Genomic DNA, 22,380 nt, shown 5'->3' on the forward strand with positions numbered 1-22,380 from the left:
TCATTTAGCATTTTCTCGGTTATGTTCAACAAAAACTAAGATCCCAAATTCTTTTCTTTCTATTAATCTTATGCTAAACCAGATCTGTAACAAAGGAAATGTTGCTCCATCTGAATGAGTTGAAGAAATTATGCCTTCATTAGAAGGGTTCTGCAAATAAATCATCTGCTGAATGATTTTAACAGCACAACTTAAAGTTATTTTATTCATCTCTTGAATGTTTTAACCAGGATAAGTGGGTATGAATTAATCTGAAATGCAGTCTTATACAGATTCATCTCCAGAGTTGAATCTGTATAAGACTCACAAGGTTGTATGTGTGAATGGTTGTATGTCTCTGTGTTTGCCCTGCCATGGACTGGCAACCCGTCCAAGGTTTACCCTGATTTCCCCCCATAGACTGCTGGAGATAAGCATTGTCCCTACTGCAACCCTATTGGATTAAGTAAGAGTAGATGATGGACTTTTGTTGAAGCAATAGATTCTACCACATGAACCATGCTGAGTGTCCTGCGATTGCAAAAAAACAACAACACTATTTCCTTTAGACATTCAGCGTGAATTACCTACCCGTTTTATTTTGTAAAGCAATTCTTGTCTGAGAACATTACAATGCTTTAAACAATTCGTTGTTTGTGACATGTTTTCCATTTTCTCATACATGTACTAGGACAGCAGTCTCAGCAGAGACTCCCAGACTTACCTTTCCCCAGACATCTTATTCAGTTCAGCTGGTTGAAGCCACTGATCTCTATTTATTCACTGGATTGCTGATTGCGGTTGGTAGTATGGGGTTGAAGTGAAGCTACCGGCCGCCATATTGGTACTCCCTAGTTAGACCGGACAATAAACAATGTGTGCTACAGCATCGAACAATGATGATGTCATTTTCAGGGGACTTAAGACTTTTAAAATAAAGATAAATTCATCACTTTGAAACACATTTGCTGTTTCAATGCATAAGTAAATTGTTTTAACTTATAATAAAAAAAATAGGCACATCACATGGCAGAGTCATTATGAAGTCAATGAAGTCTATAAATCATGCAATATAACACATTATACAAATCCATCACAATAAAATGAATGTGTTAATGGAACATAATAATTCAAAAGTGCTAAAATGAAAATGTAACTGTAAAATACATGTATTAATTACATTGTTATGGCAATTACATCTTACATATAATTTTAAGATTTTACATAAAAACTGAATTACAAGTACATTTCTGTTAATGCTTAAGTATTTTTTCTATTTGTAAATGGTGCATGCATGATACCATATACTTTTATACTCTGTCTGTGCATTAGCCTTTAAATCTGACACAGATTTACAATAGAGCTGAATTAATGAACCAATTTAATAACTCCACTGTGCTTCAGTTTCTACACTAGCAAAATCACAATAATTGGTAAAATAACAGACAACATAAAGTTAATATTTTGCTTTTTGCTCTTAGTTACAACAAGAATCTGATAACTTGAAAAAAAACTAGACATACAAGTATGTATGCACACATTGACACTAACAGTGAAATTACCTATGAAACGACTTCCCACAGCCAGCAAACTGCTTGTTTTTTCAGCCAAATGCTGCACGTGTAGGCATTTTACTGCGCGTCTCTGTGAGTGTGGGGAGTACCAGCATGGCAGATGGTGGCTTCACTTTTTTTCGGGCAATCAGCAATCCAGTGAATAAATAGAGATTAGTGGTTGAAGCCAGAGGAGTTCTAACACCTGCCGAGACATAGTCCCCCCAGCATGTTATAGGTAGTCCACTCCCGATGGAACAGCTAGGTTGCCCCCTATGTCTGATCTACCTCAGCTGACTCCTCTTGATGTGAAGGACAAGTGTCTCTACTCTGAGCCTCCCAAGAATACCTGAGCTCCTCACTTTAAACTTTTCAAAGCCAGAGCCTAGCCTCCCTCTGGAGAAAGCTATTTCAGGTGCTTGTATCTGGGGTCTTGTTCTTTCAGTCATGATCCAGATTTCTTGACCGTAGGTGAGGATAGGAAAGGAGACCAACTGGTAAATTGTGAGCTTTGCCTTTTTGCTCAGCTCTCTCTTGAACTGAGATCTTGAACTCCTTGAACTGTCACGTTAACATGGTTGAGGGGTTTCAGTGCCTGGGTCATCCCTGAGGCTGTGTTGTCGGGCCCTGTTGATCGGTCAGAAAAACACTGGCTCAAAAAGCTCTTTTGATGACAAGGAAATTGAGGCATGTGACATTGCCTTGAAGCCTGGACCTCCCCCTTGAGCCAGGCATAGGGTTGCGGTTCATCAGCGAGCACCAGGTGGCTGGGGTTTTCCTTGCAGGGTTTAAAGAGGCCAAGCCCCTCGTGTAAGGCCTTGCCCCACCTGAAGGGGGAGCTGTGAGTTGCCATTATTGCTAATAGGATTAGGCAGCAGTCAGAGGGTTAGGCCTCTGTGACCCGATCCACGAAAGCTTTGGTTTTCTCATTAGCCCAGAGTATGTTTATGTTTTTAAGTAACGCTTTCCTTGTGCTGTTTTGTTCTGAAGACTTATCAAAGATGGACTCTTCCACAATGAATGAGAAAGTCCTAAACTGTTTTTTGTTATTCTTCCTATGCCTTTTTGTTTTGATGATAAAAAAATATGTTTCTTTTTTCTTATTCTTTTTTTTTATTGAACAAAAATGCATGCAGCGCAAGCATTTTCATTAATGTATTGCTATTTGGATACTATAAAGTAGATACTTCCAGAGGAGGTTGAACACAATATAAGCAATAAATTTACAGTGAAATAATGCTCATTCCTTCCTATAAAGCGACCTTGACAGGGAACCCATTTACTGCTGCTGCAGGGCATCTGTTAATTGGACAGTAGTCATATACTCAAAACTTAAATCAGCAAAACTGTAGACTTGCAGGGCTGTTTCCCATACTGCACCTCTTAATTAAAGAATATGAACTATCATTTACTGTCCATTCCTTTTACGTTTGACAGGAAACTCTTTTTTAATCAATTAACTGATGATGACTATTATTTGGACTTGTGACATTTTTCACTCCCATCAAACACTAAACATGATGTTATCACTGTTTTTAAGGAACAATTTAAACATGTTCCTGTTTGTGTTTGGAGATTTTGGCAAAGGGGAAAATATTGCAAGGTAAGGATTATTTTTTTTAGACTTATTTTTTGCACTGCTACATAGTGACATTCAAACAAAATGGAAGGTCAAAGCTCTCCTTTCTGCAGAAGCGAGGGAGGATAAGCTGAAACCAACAATTTCATTTCAGCCTAACTGTGTTTTACCTCTGACATGGTTTGTCTAGAACCAACAGTTTTTCTAAGCATGTGGTCTAAATGGCTGCATTAACATGTTCATTATGCTTATTTTTGTCTTTTAAGGATTAAGATAAATGCACTTTTATTTCACATTTCAATCATTGACAACCACAAACTATACTGTATCTCATTCATGGGCAAATTTTGATTTCAGAAATGGGGGACGCTAGTATTTTTAAAACATACTACCGTATGTATAAGTGTTTTCTAGTAGATCATCTGTGTTTGTTTCCTTCATTTTCTCTTGAATCGCTGCTATCCGTCTCCTGACAAAATATACGGATGCATGACATGAACAATTGGACAATTAGGGGTGCAACAACCAATGTAGATTAAAAACACATAGTTTTACTATTATTTTGAGCCTGGATATATAAAATCACATTTGTAGATGGTATTTTTTTTTTCCTTTTTTGATCATATTAATAATAACAATAATGCGTTTGATTTATCAGCACTTTTAATAAAACAGATATACATTACAAGGTTGTTGAGAGCTTAACAATGTGGTAAAGGATCTTGAAGTGGATTAGCTGCTTTATGCAGCCAATGAAGGTGTGTTAGGAGGGATGGTACACAGTTCTTTGAAAGTAACTTACACTTTTAAAGCGGTCTCTTATGTATCTCTTTCTTCTTTCAGACATGACTTGGTCTAATTACCAAACACATGTAGGCATATGAAACCAATTCAAAGATTTGTGTAAAAGAATACACCTGATATTACAACCTTTCTAGATTACGTGACTCAACGAGAAGAGAAAAGGCATAATTTACAGTAGCAGACTCCCTCACCAATTGTTTTGTAGACCCACGTTTTTTCCACAAGACCATAACTCCTGGACCATTTACGTTATCTCAAAAATCAAACTAAAACATCCCAGAAAGCAGAGCTAAAGGCTTGTGACCCTACAGTTCTAATTACAGTAGGGCATAAGACTTTAGCAGCAATGTGAAAATCCAATCACAAAAAAGAGTCAGTGCTGCATCAGAGGTCTGTAAAGTGAGATTCCTAGGAGTGACAGCGGTGACAGCCAATCAAACACAAACAGAAGACGGTGGGCCGTGGGCCAATCAGGAGCTTGAGCTTTGGTTTCCCGTTTGGTCCTAGTTCTCAGCGATTGTCTGTGTACTTTAGCACAACATTGTTTTTGGACAGTAAAAGGTACATGGGACCAAAACTGTCTTTTGAAAAAGTGCAGAAAAGATCTTGTGGTGTTTTACATAAGAAACCAACTCAATGATCTACCCTAAGTTAAAGTACAACATTAGCAAATAATGGTATTTCTTTTTATTTGCAGTGTAGAAAGAACGTCTAGCACAAAAACATTATTCCACCCCACATATTATATCTCTTAACAAATCAGAAAAGCCCAAACTAAGATCAGAATCAGAATCTTGCCAGCTTAAATTTAATAATCTACTCTAAACATGCAAAGACTGCTAGAAGTGACATTTGTTTGGCAGAGGTTTGGTCATGAGACAGATTTTAATAATTTTCTGTAGTGAAAATGAAAAAAGAAAATAAACACAAGTGTTACCAACACACTTTGCTTTGAAATCCATGGCTGTCTGCACAAAATGTCATTGGCATCCCCATGATCGAAGCACATGATTTAATCTGACCTTCCCACCAAAACAATCACGCTCCTTGCATGTCAAACCAGCCCTAAACCAGACTAAACCATCAGCAATACTTATGTGGAAGAATTCAATTCTTTTTATTTTATTAGAGCTCTTTAAGCTCTATGTGGGATTTTTATTCTGCTCTTTGAGTATTTTTGCTGCTCACTTTAGAGTATGTCTTGCATTCTAGCTTTCTACTTGCTAAAATCCCCCTGTCCTTCTTCCTGACGTTCTTCGCTCAAACCTCCCTCCTCGGATCTTGTTTTATCTCATGGTCTTTGTAGCGTGACGTCAGCAGCAACACATTCCTCCTCTTTGCGGTTCACCTTCAGTCGCCTCCAACTTCACATTGTCTTCCTGCTGGTTTGCAGCCCCTGCTTTCTGTTCCCCTCCTTACACATTTTGCACTCCATCTGCACCACATGCACCCAGTACTTTTCCCTTACTCCATTCTCATTTATATTCCTCCCTCCCTCCTTTGTGCTGTTTGCCTTGTCTGGGTCACTCTCAGCAGCTATAAAAAGCCTCACCCTGCACTGGGCTCTGTGGTTTGGTTTATCTTGTTACATTATTCTTTGACAAAGCACTGTCAGAAAATACCTTTCCTTAGGTGCTTTAATTCAAAACAAACAAGGTAATTTTTGGCTAATCTTAAATGATGAGTCAAAGCGGATGTTTGCTGGTTTATGTGCCTGATTCTGCTCTTATTCCCCCAGAGAGGTTTTGCTCTATTTAAATTAACATAATCAGAAAATGGTTTAAAAGTATAAAAATATATTTTTTCTTTACAGGCACTTTTGAATCCCTGCATCTCTCCATCCTCCGCTGGTGATCTGCAGGTGTTCAGGCAGTGGGAATAAGTGGGTCATCCTGAACTCTAATAGACTGATACAGACTGAGCTCATCCCTTGTTTGTTGAGGAGAGACCTGATACATGACAATTTTGTCATCAGTTTGTCAGCGAAGCGTTTACTGACTCGATTGATTGATTTTCTATAACTGTAAACAGAAACTCAATAAGATCACATGCCAGGTGATCGCTCACAGGTGACAGGTTAATGAAAGAACCTCTCAAACACAACAGAGCATCTGATCTGCAGCTTGCAAGAATGCGCTAATTATCGAAACAAGAGACATAAAGTTGAATTTCATTTAATTTGAATCTCCCTCTAAAACCACAATTGATCTTTGACGGTTCTGGGATTGAAAGAATCAGATGATTCTTTAACTCGTGTGAACATTTGCAGTAAAAACTTGAATTCACAAACTTTATTTGAATAGTACCTTTCACAAAAATCCAAATGGGGGACAAATTAAAACTTTTGAAAGTGACAAAAATAATAGTCTTGAATTCTAGATTTTATTTCCTGTTATTCTTAAGTCCTAAATCAAGACCTACCATTCCTGAATCAAGCCCCAAGTTTCAACCACTAATAAAGTAAAATGACTTTATGTTCAGTTGATTAGCCGCCTGATTATTGTTTCCAACCAGGTGTAATGTACAGTACCATACCATACCGTACCAACTTTATTTATGAAGCACTTTATACACCGTACACAATCATAAAATACAATAAAATTATAAAATAGAGAAAAAACGAGTGTAAAATACATATTAGTATACAAAAGAATAAAACAAAGTAGTAGTAGTAGTAGCAGCAGTATTTCCTTCCCAGAGCAAGCAGCAAAATATGAAAGAAATTTTGAAGGTATCAAATAGTTTATGAAGCATAGATTATAACAGTTTTGTCTTTTACTTGAAAATGTTTTAAAATGGCTTTGTAACGAAAACATTTCACGGCACAGAAAACCATCTGGAAGTCAATTTTACCTAATAAAAACTATACATTTTCAAAAAATGGATGGTATTCAAAAGTAAAGATGTATTGCTTTTAATTTAGGAAGTTTTTATTTTTATTTTTTTACTTTTTAGCATTATCAAGGTTTGGATTGCTCACCATAAGTTAGTGTGATTGTAACATTTTCCTATAGTTCAGTTTCAGCCTACAAAAGAAAACTACTCAGCATTGTTGGTGATGTATGCAAAAGGAATGTCCTGTGTCTATGATTTATCCACTAAGAATAAAAAACGTACTTAGTTAAGGTTAAGGCCATATTGGCTAAAATTTAGCTACATAAATTCTTATGCCTCGTGTTGAAACTGCAAAGATGGATTTCATTGTTTCTACAGCTTTATTTTTATACTTTTGTTTACAGCAACAAATTTTTGTAAGTGGAGTAACAAAATAGTTAATGGCCTTCGGTTACATTTTTCTGATGGTGCTGCGGCTAAGTGCCACCACTATGCAGAGCAACCTCATGTGCCAATTCTTCAGATTATGAATAGTTATCCTGCAAGATGGACACCAAATAATGAATGCACCGTTAGAGTAAAATTTAAAAATAAAAATATATATTGAAAATTAAGTTTAAAAGAGCTCTATCCTTGTTCTTCGTTCTTGGCTTAATGTCAGAGCTAAGTCTCAACTCTTCTGTTTTTTTTGAATGGGGCCTCTTAATAATAACTACCTACTTTTTAATTTTTGAGTTTTTAGCCAAAGCTAAAGCAGGGATTCCTGTGAAGCTCATAGTCTGTTGGTGACACCGTAATGTCCAGCTGTGTGTCGTCTGCGTAGCTATGGTAGCTCATGTGGTTGTTTATTAAAATCTGAGTTAGAATGAGTATATAGACATTGAATAAGGGACACCCGAAGATAGGGCATGTTATCTTAGGGCCCAGTTACAAAATGTTGCTTTACTTTTTTTTGCAAAACTTTTTTTTCTAAGTTGTAATTTTTTGGGAGGGGTAAAAATTATTTTTCAGTTTCAATTTTTATTCTTTTGAACAACCTTAAACTTTCCGGTTTTACTTTGTTTTTCGTTATATATCTCTGAAGATTCTTAGTCATCCAGGTCATGGTCAAGTTTGAAAAAGTTCAGTCTAGTTTAGTTGTTTTGTCTTGTTTTTAACAAACGTTATGGCCCCAGTTTAGCTCAATATACTTTTGTTTGTCTTTTTTTCCCCTTGCATTATTACCTAGTCTTCATGTCCTAAGGCTCCTTTCTATTAGCTTTAGTAGCTTCTCCACAGTCCAGATTGACACATAATTCATAGCCTGACCAAATAAAAGATGAGTAGAATATTTGTGTGCAAAATCTGAAATTGAAGTGATCGGCAGTGTTGAATGCTGCATTAAAGACCAGATGATTAAACGATGCTTTAAGGGATTTTTTTCTGATGGATCATTACAGAACCAATGTCCCTCAGAGTAGATAAAAACCTGAATCTAAATGGAGGGTTAGACGTTATTCAATAAGAAATGTTCTTAAATCTGTGAGGGGGGAGAAAGTTATTTACACCGCAGCATTTCCTGCTACCTTAAAATTTGATAAAACCAAATTACAGCTATAACGTTTTGCATTACTTGTGGTAAAGTTTAGGGGAATGTTATTTGTTTTGTAATTTGGATACAATTTAATTTGTTTGTTTTTGGACAGATTTCAGATGTCACAATGCCTTCTGTGTTATTATGAACAGTACTGTTTAAATATTGTGATTTCTTATGGTTTACGGCGGGTTTTCAAGAAATTCTACCTCCATTGTTTTTTACCAAAGTAAAGGAAGAAAAAAATAGATTGTCTTGCTTCTTTTTATGAAAAACTTCTTAAATTCTACTTAAGCCATTTTCTTATTAGTTATTTCAACATTTATCAAAGTAATTTTAAATTAAGGTACTTTTACTCTTACTTAGTGTACTTGATAAACATCTAAATATTGTTTAGTAGTCCCACTATGATGGAGTCAGTTAAGAAGAAATGAGATTGGTCCTGTAGAACAGTAGTCTTCATAACCGATGCTGCAAGTGGGAAACTGAGAAAAATATGCAGAAAAATTATGTGCAAAAATAGAATCTAGTCATTCTTTTAATGGTTTCATAAAAAATATTGAATTATTTAATTATTATTTTAACATATAAATTTTAACAATAAAACTGAAGTTTCAGACTCTTCATGTGTCTATGTGAGAAATAAAGTTAGACAAAGAAACCAGTTTGGCTGAAAGAGTACTGAAATATGCTGGTGAAGATTCTCAGTCATCCAGGTCATAGTTATTCCAAAAAAGCTAAAAAAAAAACAACAACAATCCACTACCCCTCCTTTCAGAGATACAGGTTCTGGGTATTACAAGCAAAAAGAAACCAAACGGCCCCCATTCCAAAGGGGCTGACCTGTTTATCAGGTTCAATTTGCATGCTTCTAAGCCAAAACAAGGATTTGATTTTATTCACTCTATAAAGCCTCAAACTCAACGCTATTTCTGACACTTTTAATTGAAAAGGCTTCCTGGATGGGAGGCAAAATCTCTTCAAACTTCGAAACCAGGTCCAGTGGATTGTTTTTTTTATTTTTTGGAAGTACTCAAATACCTTCTACCTTTGCAACAACCTACTTTTGAGAGTCTGGCATTAATTTTATAGGTACTTAAAAGATAGAGCATGTTTTGAAGGGTTAAAGGGACAAACTTAATAAACAAATACATCATAAACTAAATGTAATTATATCAAAATGAGATAAAAAAATTAGTTGTAAAATAAATCAGTATATCATTAAATGTTTTAGCAATTTAATCTTACATTTGTTTTTTTAATACTTGCATTTATTTGACATCCATCCATCCATCCATCCATCCATCCATCCATCCATCCATCCATCCATCCATCCATCCATCCATCCATCCATCCATCCATCCATCCATCCATCCATCCATCCATCCATCCATCCATCTTCTCCTGCTTAATGCTACGTTCAGACCGGACGCTGCAAAAGCAGCAAAATCGCGTCTGCTGCTTCATTTTTGCTGCTTGTACCAGTACGCGCGGCTGAAGCAGCTTTGCTGCTCTGCCTGCGCGGTCCAAAAGTGGCTCTGACGCGCGTTGGGCGGAGCTTCACTATCCTTTCTCTGCCTTGCAGCTATATTTGCTGTGATCAGTGGGAATAAAGTAGTTTTAATATGTTTTTAAGTGAGAAAATACACCTGAAAACTTCATCAGTGCAGTCAGTTCATCCAGATTACGATCCTGCCTCCCAATATTATTTCTGTCGGAGCCGCTCAGACCCCCACATACCGACGGTGCGCCGACAGAAGGAATCCATTCATCAGCAGCCTCTGGCGGGTCGCCTCCTCGCGGTTTACCGCGGCGGCTGGTAGGTGTTTTTCATCTAAATAATCCGATCTGCAGGCACCAGGATAATAAAAGCCAACATATTCTGCCGGCAGATGTATATATTTTAAGTTAATTATGCGTTAATAAACTGTTTAAGAGAAGTGATCAGAGCGGTCTGTGTCATCAGCGCTGTGTCTCTCTCCCAGCCAGCTCCCAGATCAGCTTCTCTGATTGGTTGACGCGGCGCGTCGAGCAGCAAAAATTCAATTTTTCCATCTCGAGCAGCAACGTGTTTGCGGCGCGTCACGCGCGTCAGATGCCAAAACGCGCCCGACGCGCTGCTTCAGCTGCTCAGACGCGCTGCGCTTGCTGCTCGAAACGCGCCGCGGGACCTTTTGCTGCGCCTTGACGCGCGTCAACCATTGACTTTGCATGTAAACTCGCTGCTTCTGTCGCGCCAGCTGCCCCCGGTGTGAACGCAGCATAATCCTGTTAGTGTCGTGTTGGGGCTGGTCCCTATCCTCGACAGTCTGTAGGCGATAGGAGGAGTACATACTGGTCCGGTCACCAGTCCATCGCAGGGCAACACAGAGAAACACAACCATAAAAACACACAATCAGACATAAGGAGAATTTAGAGAAGCCAATTAACCTAACAGTGATGTTTATGAACTGTGGGAGGAAGCGGAGTACCCGGAGAGAACCCACACATGCATGGGAGGACCATGCAAACTCCATGCAGAAAGACCCCGGGCTGGGAATTGAACCCAGAACCTTTTTGCTGCAAAACAACAGTCCTTCATTTGAATTTAAATGATTAAAGTGCCTTAGAAGTTATGTCATTAGATAATTCATTTTAATGTTTTAAAATGTATCTTTCATTATTCCACTTTTTCTGTTGACTTATTTCATGGTAGAAAATGAATAAAACTGTCAGCTTCATCCATCAAACTTAGGACGGGTTCTATAAAGAAACTGACCTCTGATTGGCTGCTTCACACTGAACAAAATAAAACAACTTCTTCTTAGTTTGCTCTGGCCTTAAGATGAACATGTTTGCTGCTAAGTGTGGAAATAACTTCAATAACCTGTTGCAATCTTTTTTCAGCAACTCCATCTTAGTTTGGTCTCTAATGAACTCTAATGAGTTCATTAAAGAGATAGCGAATAGTAAGGTGAAAGGGTCACTGCCAGTCATCTCTGAATCATCTTCCTCCACACTGGACCACAGTGAGCTCTCTATAGCCTAAAAGTGGTAAAAAAAACATGGATACGGTGCTGACAATCATTAAACCCCACTCTCTCATTACACACCCCTGGATGAGGTCTGGTTTATTTTGATCTGCAATCAGTTTCTAGAAACCTTTATTATTTATTGCAAATATAATATGATGTTGAAACATAGCAGTAAATGTGCTCATGCCAAATAAATAAAAAGATCAGTGAAGAAAGACAATCATTTCAGTTTTTTTTTTCTTTTCTTTACAATTTTTTGCATCAACTGTCATTTGGAAAAGGAGTTCCTCAGCCAGAAGGAGCTGATATAAACTTAAACTTTTATAATGGAAGGCTCTGCTTGAAAAGATAGGAACCGTTCTACCAGAGAACGAATCATTCTACATAATCTAGCTGGTTTTGGCTGCTTGAATGTTGAATGTTTAGCTGTTTGCATTAAACAACAAATGACCTCAGTATCACTCTGTGGTTTAAAGAGGGAAGATATTCATCCTCTCATGCTATCTCTTTGACACAGATCATTTTAATACTGGGTAAAGCAGATTGCTGTTGTTGGGACATGCTTCTGTTCACCAGATGGTCATCCTGAGAGGGAGGCCTGCCCAACAGCAGGACAAAGTTCCTATCCTAATTTTCAATGACAATTTAAGCCCTTTTAAAATGTCAGTCAGTAAAGTGAACACATGTATAACTTCGCCCTAACATATTACATGGTCACACAGTCAACAGCGATGGGGATTAAGCCAAAGTAATAAGCACGGAAAGTGACGATGCTGACCTGTATGAGGAAATATGCATGCATGGTGTTCTGAAACATGAATAAAATGGAGAGATTTTTCTCTGAATTGGCAGCAAAGGAAAACCCGTCTGCCCCCGTTGCTTCTGCACGTCTGTAATCCTTTGCGTGGGAGTGCCCTACATAGTATGTTCAGCAGGATATAACTCAGAATTTTAGCAATCATATTACTGAACCTACAATATATGACATTGCATACTTAAGATATGACAAGCTTATTTTCCATCCACCAGATTAAAATCACCAATCCAAAAACAAGTAATGAGTGTAAACCTTGAAAAACATGTTTTCCACCTTGGTTACCTATATTAAGCTCTATATATTTTCCCATTCCCTCTAATCAGCCTCCCAGCCACATATTCACACTATCATCATAGCACCTCTGCAGGTTTGCTCCAAAAAGACCTGCAGCTATGAGTGTAGAAAAAAAGAATGTTTAACTCAGGAGAGGAAGTTAACTCAGGAGGAATAAAACAATGACATCACAGTTTTCAGATTTCGTCCTTCTACATTACAATTATATGCTGTGTTATGGTATTGTATCACATTGTAAAATCTGAGAAATCAAATGGGGCATAAATACATTTTCAAGAACCCTTATGAAGAAATAGTAAGATGTTAATAAGTAAAGGACATCTTTTACTAGTAGATTGTGGTTAAATATTTTTTTAAACATGAAAGCCTTGTGGATCTAATAAAGTTGTCATCTATGTTTAAAAGTGTGCAAGGATAGAAAACCAAAAAATGTGGATAAAACATTTATAAAGAAGATAATGGTATACTTTGTCAATGCTAAAAACCATTAAAAATAGTAACAGATGCGTTATCTTTAAAGTTATCTAATATAATCCCAAATTAAGAGTTTTTATTAAAATCAATTTTACACAGCCTTAAGAAAACATTAAGCATATTTTAATCATATATTAATTTGTTGTGGTGCTTTGTTCCATTAGTATCAGCTGTTTCAAAATTCACAAGCATGCCCTCATGTGGTGATTTTATGGTACTACATGTTCATGTAGAATCTGAAAGGCAGGGTTTCCCAAACATTTGAGATTAGAATAGAAAGTAAGGCTAAACACACTTTAAAGACAATTTTACTTATTTCTAGGTCGTTTTGCAGTGTAGCCATGATTGTAATAAACAGAGCAGCTGCTTGATCAGACATTGGTTGGATATTATTGTATCTTCCCTCTCCAGAGACACGTTTAACCTGTTTTCATTGGTGTACTGCTCAGAACCCTCACAATGGAAGTTATGTAATCATCCAGTAGAAACAAATGCCCATCCAAGTCATGTTTTGTTTTGTATGCCTTCTAAAACCTGCATATCAACTATATCTGTTTACAGCAGATCTAAAAACTAGAGCCACATAATGCACTGTGGAACTAAGATACTGTTATCTAGAGCCCTAAAACTCTTCAACCTATCCATATAACCACACTATATAAAATAACTACTTCCAACTCTACTGTACTCTGACCCAGCCAAACACATAGAACCAGAAGAATAGAAGCCAAGAACTGGATAGGTCGTTAACGCTCCCGCCATCTTGTGAGAGGCACTGTGCTCACTATGGTAAAAAAAATAAAAATACAACAAATCACTACTTTCACTTAAGTTTTCACGGTCACTCCTTGTTAATACTTGTTCACTACTGATAACATATCATCATTGATATAATTAAATCAATATAATAATAATAATAATAATAATAATAATAATAATAATAATAATAATAATAATAATAATAATAATAATAATAATAATAATAATAATAATAATTATTATTATTATTATTATTATTATTATTATTATTGGTGTTGTTATTGTAACGACACCTGGTTATGAATATCAATAGACAAAAAAAAATCTGAATTAGTTTTTGGCCATTGTTGTGTCATCAAGGTATATAACTTAAAAGAAAGAAAAAATATTATTAAAAGGTGTCAGTATGCACAGCTATTTTATACATGTAAAGGAATAGAAAAAAGGGGAGGTTGTGAAAAAGAAAAAAATATATAATGGAAGAAATTGCTGAAATAAATGATAATGTAAAGAAAAATGATAAAGTGATTTCAAACCCACCATAAGTAAATATTTCTCCACAAACAAAAATATCAACTACACAATAATAATAATCGTCATTATATTATTCATAACAGTTTAACAATAACTTCACTTAATAAGCATATCTAATCAGAATATCAGTTTTTTTCAGGTTTTGTTTATTTACAATTCTCACAAATTTCCACATTTTATTTCGCAGATGTTACATTTTCTTCCAATCATCAAACTTTAAATATGTCCCTCTCGGATTTTTCTGAAAAAAACAACAACAAACAAACAAAAAAGCAAACAAAAAAACAACAACAAAAACCTGAATGTTTCTTTTTTTTCTGAAAAACAGGTTTGTAAGTACGGAAGAGGATTAGGGCCACTGGAAAAAAAAAAAAAAGTTAACAGATTTTTTTATTATTATTTCAGTATAGTATGGGAAAAAAGTCAGAATTATGACTTTTTTCTCAGAATTCTGACTTTAATCTCAGAATTCTGACTTTTTTCTCAGAATTCTGAGATTAAAGTCAGAATTCTGACTTTTTTCTCAGAATTCTGACTTTAATCTCAGAATTCTGACTTTTTTCTCAGAATTCTGACTTTAATCTCAGAATTCTGACTTTTTTCTCAGAATTCTGACTTTTTTCTCAGAATTCTGCCTTAATTCTGACAATAAAAAAAAGTCAGAATTCTGAGAAAAAAGTCAGAATTCTGACTTTAATCTCAGAATTCTGACTTTTTTCTCAGAATTCTGACTTTTTTCTCAGAATTCTGCCTTAATTCTGACAATAAAAAAAGTCAGAATTCTGACTTTAATCTCAGAATTCTGACTTTTTTCTCAGAATTCTGACTTTTTTCTCAGAATTCTGACTTTAATCTCAGAATTCTGACTTTTTTCTCAGAATTCTGCCTTAATTCTGACAATAAAAAAAGTCAGAATTCTGAGAAAAAAGTCAGAATTCTGAGATTAAAGTCAGAATTCTGAGAAAAAAGTCAGAATTCTGACTTTAATCTCAGAATTCTGACTTTTTTCTCAGAATTCTGAGATTAAAGTCAGAATTCTGACTTTTTTCCCATGTTAAACTGAAATAAAATTTAAAAATCAGTTTACTTTTTTTTTTTTTTTTCCAGTGGCCCTAATCCTTTTCCGTATTACGTAAAAAAAAAAAAAAACAAAACAAAAAAACGCATCTATATTTGTATTTCTATGGTTCTGCCGCCGCACCCTGATTCATGATTGGGGAACTAGCGCCCTTGGTAATATGATTGACAAGCTACTGAACCAATCAGCTTCTTTCAAACAAAGGAGGCGGGACTTATATGACGCCAGCGTAGTTTATCCAACATGGCGATGACGTTGTCCGCCTGATAACCGCTGCTAAGTCCACCACTTTAGTGAAACTATCAGTGAAGAAAGTATAATTGGGCACATCTCAGTGTTGGCGCTGCTTCTGTTTGCATCCTACAATGAAAGGGAAGGAGCGCTCCCCGGTGAAAAAACGCCCCCGCGGGCCTGACAATGGCAGAGACCGAGGAGGAAGCTACCCGAGCAGCAAGAAGACCACAGCTCTCTCTACCAGCAACGGCTCCGCTTCCTCCAGGAGAGCTTTACCCAGCGACAAACGAGACGTGAGGGACTCAGACGGACATGGATCATCCAGTCGGACCGGCAGCAGCTACGACTACGGAGCTTCCTCCGCCCACAAGTCGCACGGTAGCGCCGACATACCCGCAGAAACGTCCAGGTCCTCCTCGCGGAGCAACTCGCGGCCTCCGTCGGTCCCAGGAAGTGAGTACAAGACTCTGAAAATCAGCGAGCTGGGATCCGAGCTCAACGACGAGGAAATAGAGGACGGCTTGTTTCACGAGTTTAAGAAGTTCGGGGATGTGAGTGTGAAAATATGCCGTGAAAACCACGAAAGGGTGGCGTTTGTCAACTTTAGGAGAGCCGAAGACGCCCGGGCGGCTAAACACGCCCGGGGAAAACTGGTGCTGTACGACCGGCCTCTGAAGATAGAGACCGTGTATTTGAATAAGCGGAAGAGCCGGTCGCCTGTTAGTAAAGAGAGTTTTCCCTCTGGACACAGACCCCTCCACTCCCACAGAGCCCAGTCTCCCCCGGGCCCGGGCTACAGAGACTATCGGTTACAGCAGCTCGCCCTGGGTCGCCTCACTGCTCCTCCTCCCCCTCCACTACCTCCTCACCTCAGGGACCTGGAAAGGGACCGAGATTTCCCCCTGTATGAAGGCAGGAGCAGGGGCCCCTTCATTCCTGAATGTCCTGTTTTCCGTGATGAGGAACTAATCAGCCCTGAGGATGAGCAGAGGGCCAACAGGACGTTGTTTCTGGGCAACCTGGAAGCCTCTGTGACTGAAAGCACCATCAGAAGAGCATTTGAGAGATTTGGACTGATCACAGAGGTGGACATAAAGCGTGCTGCCAGGGGCCAGAGCAGCACCTACGGATTCATTAAATTTGAGAACCTGGACATGGCTCATCGGGCTAAAGTAGCCATGGCGGGGAAGATGGTGGGTCATAGCATAATCAAGATTGGATATGGCAAACCTACACCCACAACTAGACTATGGGTGGGGGGTCTAGGTCCTTGGGTTCCGATTGATGCGCTCGCCAAAGAGTTTGACCGCTTTGGCAAAATCAGGACTATAGACTACATGAAAGGGGATTCATGGGCGTACATCCAGTATGAAAGCCTAGATGCCGCCCACGCTGCATGGACCCACATGAGAGGCTTCCCAATCGGCGGCTCTGACAGGAGACTAAGAGTGGACTTTGCAGAGACAGAAACTCGCTACCCCCAGCAGCAGATGATGCATCTCCCTTTACCTCTGCCTCACTTTGACTATGCCCCTGAACCTTTTTCTCACCGCCTGCCCAGAGACCGCTCCCCCCCAATTCCTGGTCGCTTCAGGGAGCGGGATCCCTATTCATCTGCCGAGTGGGTTGGTCTGAATGCCCATGACAGGATGAGAGGACCGGCCTTCAGCTCCTTAGACCTGGAGAGGCGCTCCAGGGACGGCTGGGCGGTGGAGCGGGAGTTTCAGGGCAGAGAGCTCGGTCTCAAAAGAAGACATTTAGATGACAGCTGGAGGGCTGAGCGTTCACCTGACAATGGCGACCTGGGACTGCGCCGACGAGCCACCTCACTAGAGCGCAGCCCAGGGGGTAGCAGCCGAGATGGGGGACGTTTCAGCGACTCAGAACGTATGCCACGCTCTGGAAAAGCCACCCCAGCCAAAGAGCGGCAGAGCAACCACAACGCTGGCGTTGGGGAGAAAAGGAAAAGAACTCGTAGCCCGTCTCAGCCGGGTTCCATCACAGAGAGAGAAGGCAAACGTAAAGCTGGAGACACATCTAAGAGCCCAGGAAAGAAAGAGCAGCACTCAGACAATCCAGCCTCAAACCTTTCCCCCTCCAAGCGTGAGCAGCATCCTGACTCAGACGAGCTGAAGCTGAGTCAGGCCTGGGAGGGGGTCCTCCTGCTCAAAAACAGCAGCTTCCCAGCCTCCCTGCACCTGCTGGATGGAGACATGAGGATGACCACCAGCCTGCTGGTGGAGGGCTCCAGCGGCGGGAAGGTATCCCAGCTCAAGATAAGCCAGCGCCTGCGTCTGGACCAGCCCAAGCTGGATGAGGTCGCCCGTCGCATCAAAGCCGCCGGGTCCAGCGGGTACGCCGTCCTCCTGGCCGTGCAGGGGAAATCTGAGGACGTCAGCAGCTCCACGGAGAGACCGCTGAAGAACCTGGTGTCCTACCTTAAACAGAAGGAGGCGGCGGGGATCATTGGCCTCCCCGTTGGGGGCAGCAACGACAAGGAGCTCAGTGGAGTTCTGCATGCGTTCCCTCCATGTGAGTTCTCCCAGCAGTTTGTGGATGCCTCTGCTAAAGCCTTTGCCAAATCTGAGGAAGACTACCTGGTGATCATCATCATTAAAGGAGCCTCTTAAAAAAAAAAAAAAAAAAAGCAAATTATATGTCTCTGTTTTTTGTTTTTAATGATCTATTGTGAGGAAATTCTAACATAATGTGGGCAGAGTCAGTGAAAAGTTTATTAAGAGGGATAAAACTGAGATAAAGTCTATTATATTATTGTAAACTGATGGACTTCATTCCTACAGATAACATTCTGCCGCTTAATGTTTTACTTGTTAGACGTTAAGGGTACTCAGAGCAAAATACTTTATGAATATGTTGCCTTATCACCGAAAAAAAATCCAGGGAAGATTTTTTTTTTTTCTTTCTGGGTCTGATTAAATCATTTTTTTTCAGTAAAGTTTTCACACTCAGGCAATTAAATAAATACAGTGTAAATGTTTATTTTTTGATTAGAAAAATATAAAAGCCTCTCCAAATTGCTCTTTAGAAATGGATTTTCATATGTGCATCTGTTTCGGTTATCTTGGACTAAACTCAATTTCTAGTCTTGTTAATTTTAGTTCATGCTAAAAGAAAAAAGAAAAGTTTATAACTTGAAAGTTTTATCCAAAGGGATGGTTGTCATGTATATCCCCAATTTTGTGTAATGAGACTTTGAGCAGAGACGTCAAAATGCTGCGATGTTTGGAAAGAGGTCAATAAATCCTCAGTTCTTATTTTTGCAGATTTTTAAATTAAGCGAATCCAAAAAGCAAAAAAAATACCATGGTAGGTTGTCCTTTTCTTGGTCTTGTAGTTTAGCATTTACCTGACTCACAATCAGCTGATTTGAAGGACTGGTGCAGCCATTGGAGGTTTAATGCAGCAAAAATTTTATCAGGCTTAGAAACCTGCAATTGTTTTCACTAAAGATGTAGACTGGCATAATCTGCAAATACAGTTTAAATAGTTATAAATAGCTCAAATCTGCAGCACAGATTTATTCCCCTCTCTAAAATCTCATGGCAATATGGCGTCTCTGCTAGATAAGAGAGAAGTAAAACTTCTCTCTGGAGAAAAAAAAAGAAATCTGAACCGTTTAAAATCTTCTGGGTTTTGATACGAACCAGTTACTGTGGTCTAAAGGTTAAGATGCTGGGACAATGAGCCTGTTCAAATAACGTTTTTAATCAAAAACTTCTTCCTGGTTCACAATGTAGTGATATTATTGGACTTTACCTGGATGCATATTTTCTCTGAACACTGCTAACATCGCCAGTAGGTGTGTTTGTAGGGGATGGATAGAAAAAGCAGACTTTTACCCCCAAAAGTAGTTGATTTTATTTATATATATAAAATAAATGCTGAGCCTTAAACAACAGATTTGTGGAAATCTACAAGATAATTCATGTTTCTTCAAACTTTGTTTTTCTCTCCATCCCGCACACCGAATAATTTTATTGGTATCTTCACCTAAAGGCGGTTCTTAATTGGAGCCTTGATTTGTAATTTGTAAAAGCCGCCAATCTTATCTTTTACAGCAAAGCATGTACTATTTGATAAAATGGGGTTAAATGTAGATGAAGCTCTTCATGTATACGATGGATGTCCGCTTATACAATCTGGAGGCAGAGAAACCTTCCTACACTATTTGTGGACTTGTGCAAACGTAAAAGGAGAGGAGGCTTCTTCCTGCTGCTGCCTGAAAAAGACTTTTACTGATTGATTTTCATGCTTTGATTTGAGTACTGTTTTTGTTTGTTTTTTTTGAGAAAAAAAATGTGGTGTAAACTCAGGATTTCTGGAGACAGAAGTGGAGAACATCAAAGCCGATTGAGCCTAACTGTCAGACAAACACGAAAAACGTGCAGCAAGCACTTGATGCATCTTGTTTTAATAAATTTGCCCTTTCGTGGGAAAGACGAGTGCCTCGGAAGACGGCTTTTGTGACCTGTTCTGTTCTTGGAAGTGGTTTATCAAACTGGAGAGGCTTTCACTTTGACAGCAGGAGCTTCTCCCAGCAGAGCAAAGCAGAGAGGAAAGGAAGTGAGCAGTGGAGGAAAGCCTCTCGGTTCTGTGTTTTTCATGTTTGGCCAACTGTTACTGAACGACACATTGTGAAGAGCTTTCAATTGAAATTGAGAATTTGGCCATGCTGTTAATACTCTTTCAGCAAGTCTAGAGTTGCTGTGTGACCTCTGCTGTCATGGAGGTCTGGCTTTCAGCCCGCCGGCGTCTCCGTCCAACAGGCCTCCTGCTGAAGGACAGCGGCGATTTCCTCCCCGCCTCCAGCGGTGCAATGGTGCAAAGAGTTTGGTTCAGCATCTGCAGCAGTTTAAGGAGGAGTGGTGTTTTTATGTAGAGCTCCTGCTGTGGAGCTTTCAAGAAGAAGGGCCTCTGTGTTAGGGCCAGACGTCACTCGCCAGACAGTGCAACAGCGCCAGAATGGGAAAAAGGAGCAGAAGGAGAGGAGTGGAGAGATTGCCTGTAGAGTTCAAAACTTTAGATTAACTCTTTAATCTGATTCACGCTCTTAAAACCGCAAATGAAAACGAGGCTACGAGTGTCGCGCTGTCAGAAACTGCTGCTGGATCTGTCTTCCACACAACGCTGGTCCAGGATGAGCGGCCGGTTCTAGCATGGTCCCCTTCTGGTCCGAATGGGTCTGGAGCAAAGGGAGGAATGCATGCTTCAGGTCCACAGGTAAAGTATGGAAATGGCCTTGAAGCAGCAGGTACGTATCACAGTAAAGAAATCCCTTTCAATATGCCCTAATTAGAACCTGCTAAAATACGGGATTCAACTACTGACCAGCATAATGCTTTTTGTTTTTGTTTTTTTGTATAAGAAAGATGATGTAAAAGTGCAAAAATGTGCATCAACATAACTCTTAGCTAAGTTGGCTTTCCTCTGTAATTTCTGCTATGTGCTTCAGACCAGCAGGATAGCAGATGTTTCTGTAAGAATAAACATCTGCCCATAATATCAGGGCTGTGATTTTATATAATGCTAATTTTTTTTCCACAAATTTCTGTTATGTATAAAAAAAAAATCTTTGAAGAACTTTAAAGTAAAAAGCGCACAAATGATAAAATATTTTTAATTAAATTGTGTGCAACAAGATGACATTAAAATCACAGCAAACTGATTTTAACAAAAAAGTATTAAACTGGCAACAATCATCTATCTGATCTATCCTAGAGGCAAGAACTTATCTAAAAATCTGTCCAGTGGACAGAGTGTACAATCAGTGTTTAGTAATAAACAAAATTTAGAAATAATGTTCACCAGCACTGTGAGGAGCTTTATAAATGATTTAGAGAAACTTTAAACATTCACAGCTGTGCCTGCAGCTTTGATTTTCAATAGCTGTAGATGAGAATTTGCTGTTTTAGGTTATTGCTATAGTGTAGTGCAAAAAAAAAAAAAAATACAATTAAAGCTTGGCTTAAACATTTGCGTTACCCTCCAAACCAGTGAAAACATTCCAAACCCAAAACTGGCTTTTAGCATGTTCAGGCAATTCAAATGCAAAGTTCTTGTTTCATTATTAACTGTAAGCTATTTTATTCTTCAGCATCTGTTTAATAAGCCTTTTCTCAAAACAGGGATTTCAATAGTCTCCTAAAATTGTTTTAAACTATATATATATATATATATATATATATATATATATATATATATATATATATATATATATATATATATATATATATATAAAATCACCAGTTCAGTAAAGTTATATTTGATACTAAGCTTAAGATGCTAAGTAAAAGTAAGTTAAGTCATTTATGATTCAACTGTAACAATATAATTTAAGAAAATCCTGCACAGGTGACAAATCAAACTTTAAACTGCAGGAAGTTTTATTAAAAGTCGACCAGATTAAGCAAACAGTTACACTCCGTTCGCATCTGTTAATAAAAAAACAAAAAAAAGCATGAATACCCTAAGATACTTCAACCTTTACAATGACTGCCTGCTGGAGCAAACATGCCTTAGATGCTTTAAATCATTAACAGCAAAAACTGCCAACTCATTTTGTCAAAGGTGAATTAAAGGAAGCTTTTATGGAGATCTCATAAGCAGACGCTGCGTTAAAATGGCAGCTCATCAAGCCAAAGTGTCAACAAATGCCCTGTGTTACCAGGCACTCGTCTGATACAAGTTAAACTGCAGTTAAAGTTTTTTTTTTCATCGTTTAATTAAGCACTACAGAAATGCAGTTTAAATGGCTCTTAGTGACCAGCATGGGCTATTTTACAATGCTATTATATTCATTTAATGCGCAAAAAATGTTTCTCTGTCCTCCTA

At 38.5% G+C, this 22,380-nt stretch overlaps 1 protein-coding gene across 1 annotated transcript; it reads left to right on the forward strand.

Moving 5' to 3' along the window:
• Nucleotides 1-15,504: 15,504 nt before the first annotated feature.
• On the forward strand, nt 15,505-20,002 carry LOC119780060 (RNA-binding protein 15-like). The gene has a single exon (XM_038279948.1). It carries the CDS (start codon nt 15,660-15,662, stop codon nt 18,156-18,158), a length of 2,499 nt encoding a protein of 832 aa, XP_038135876.1. The 5' UTR covers nt 15,505-15,659; the 3' UTR covers nt 18,159-20,002.
• The last annotated feature ends 2,378 nt before the right edge of the window (nt 20,003-22,380 follow it).

The sequence above is a fragment of the Cyprinodon tularosa genome, unplaced genomic scaffold, assembly GCF_016077235.1.
Source record: "Cyprinodon tularosa strain WSP-4 unplaced genomic scaffold, ASM1607723v1 ctg154, whole genome shotgun sequence".
Classification (NCBI taxonomy): Eukaryota; Metazoa; Chordata; class Actinopteri; order Cyprinodontiformes; family Cyprinodontidae; genus Cyprinodon; species Cyprinodon tularosa.

Bases quoted from the DNA above. Each gene is read 5' to 3' on its own strand.
- LOC119780060 (XM_038279948.1), top strand. From the start codon at position 15,660: ATGAAAGGGAAGGAGCGCTCCCCGGTGAAAAAACGCCCCCGCGGGCCT.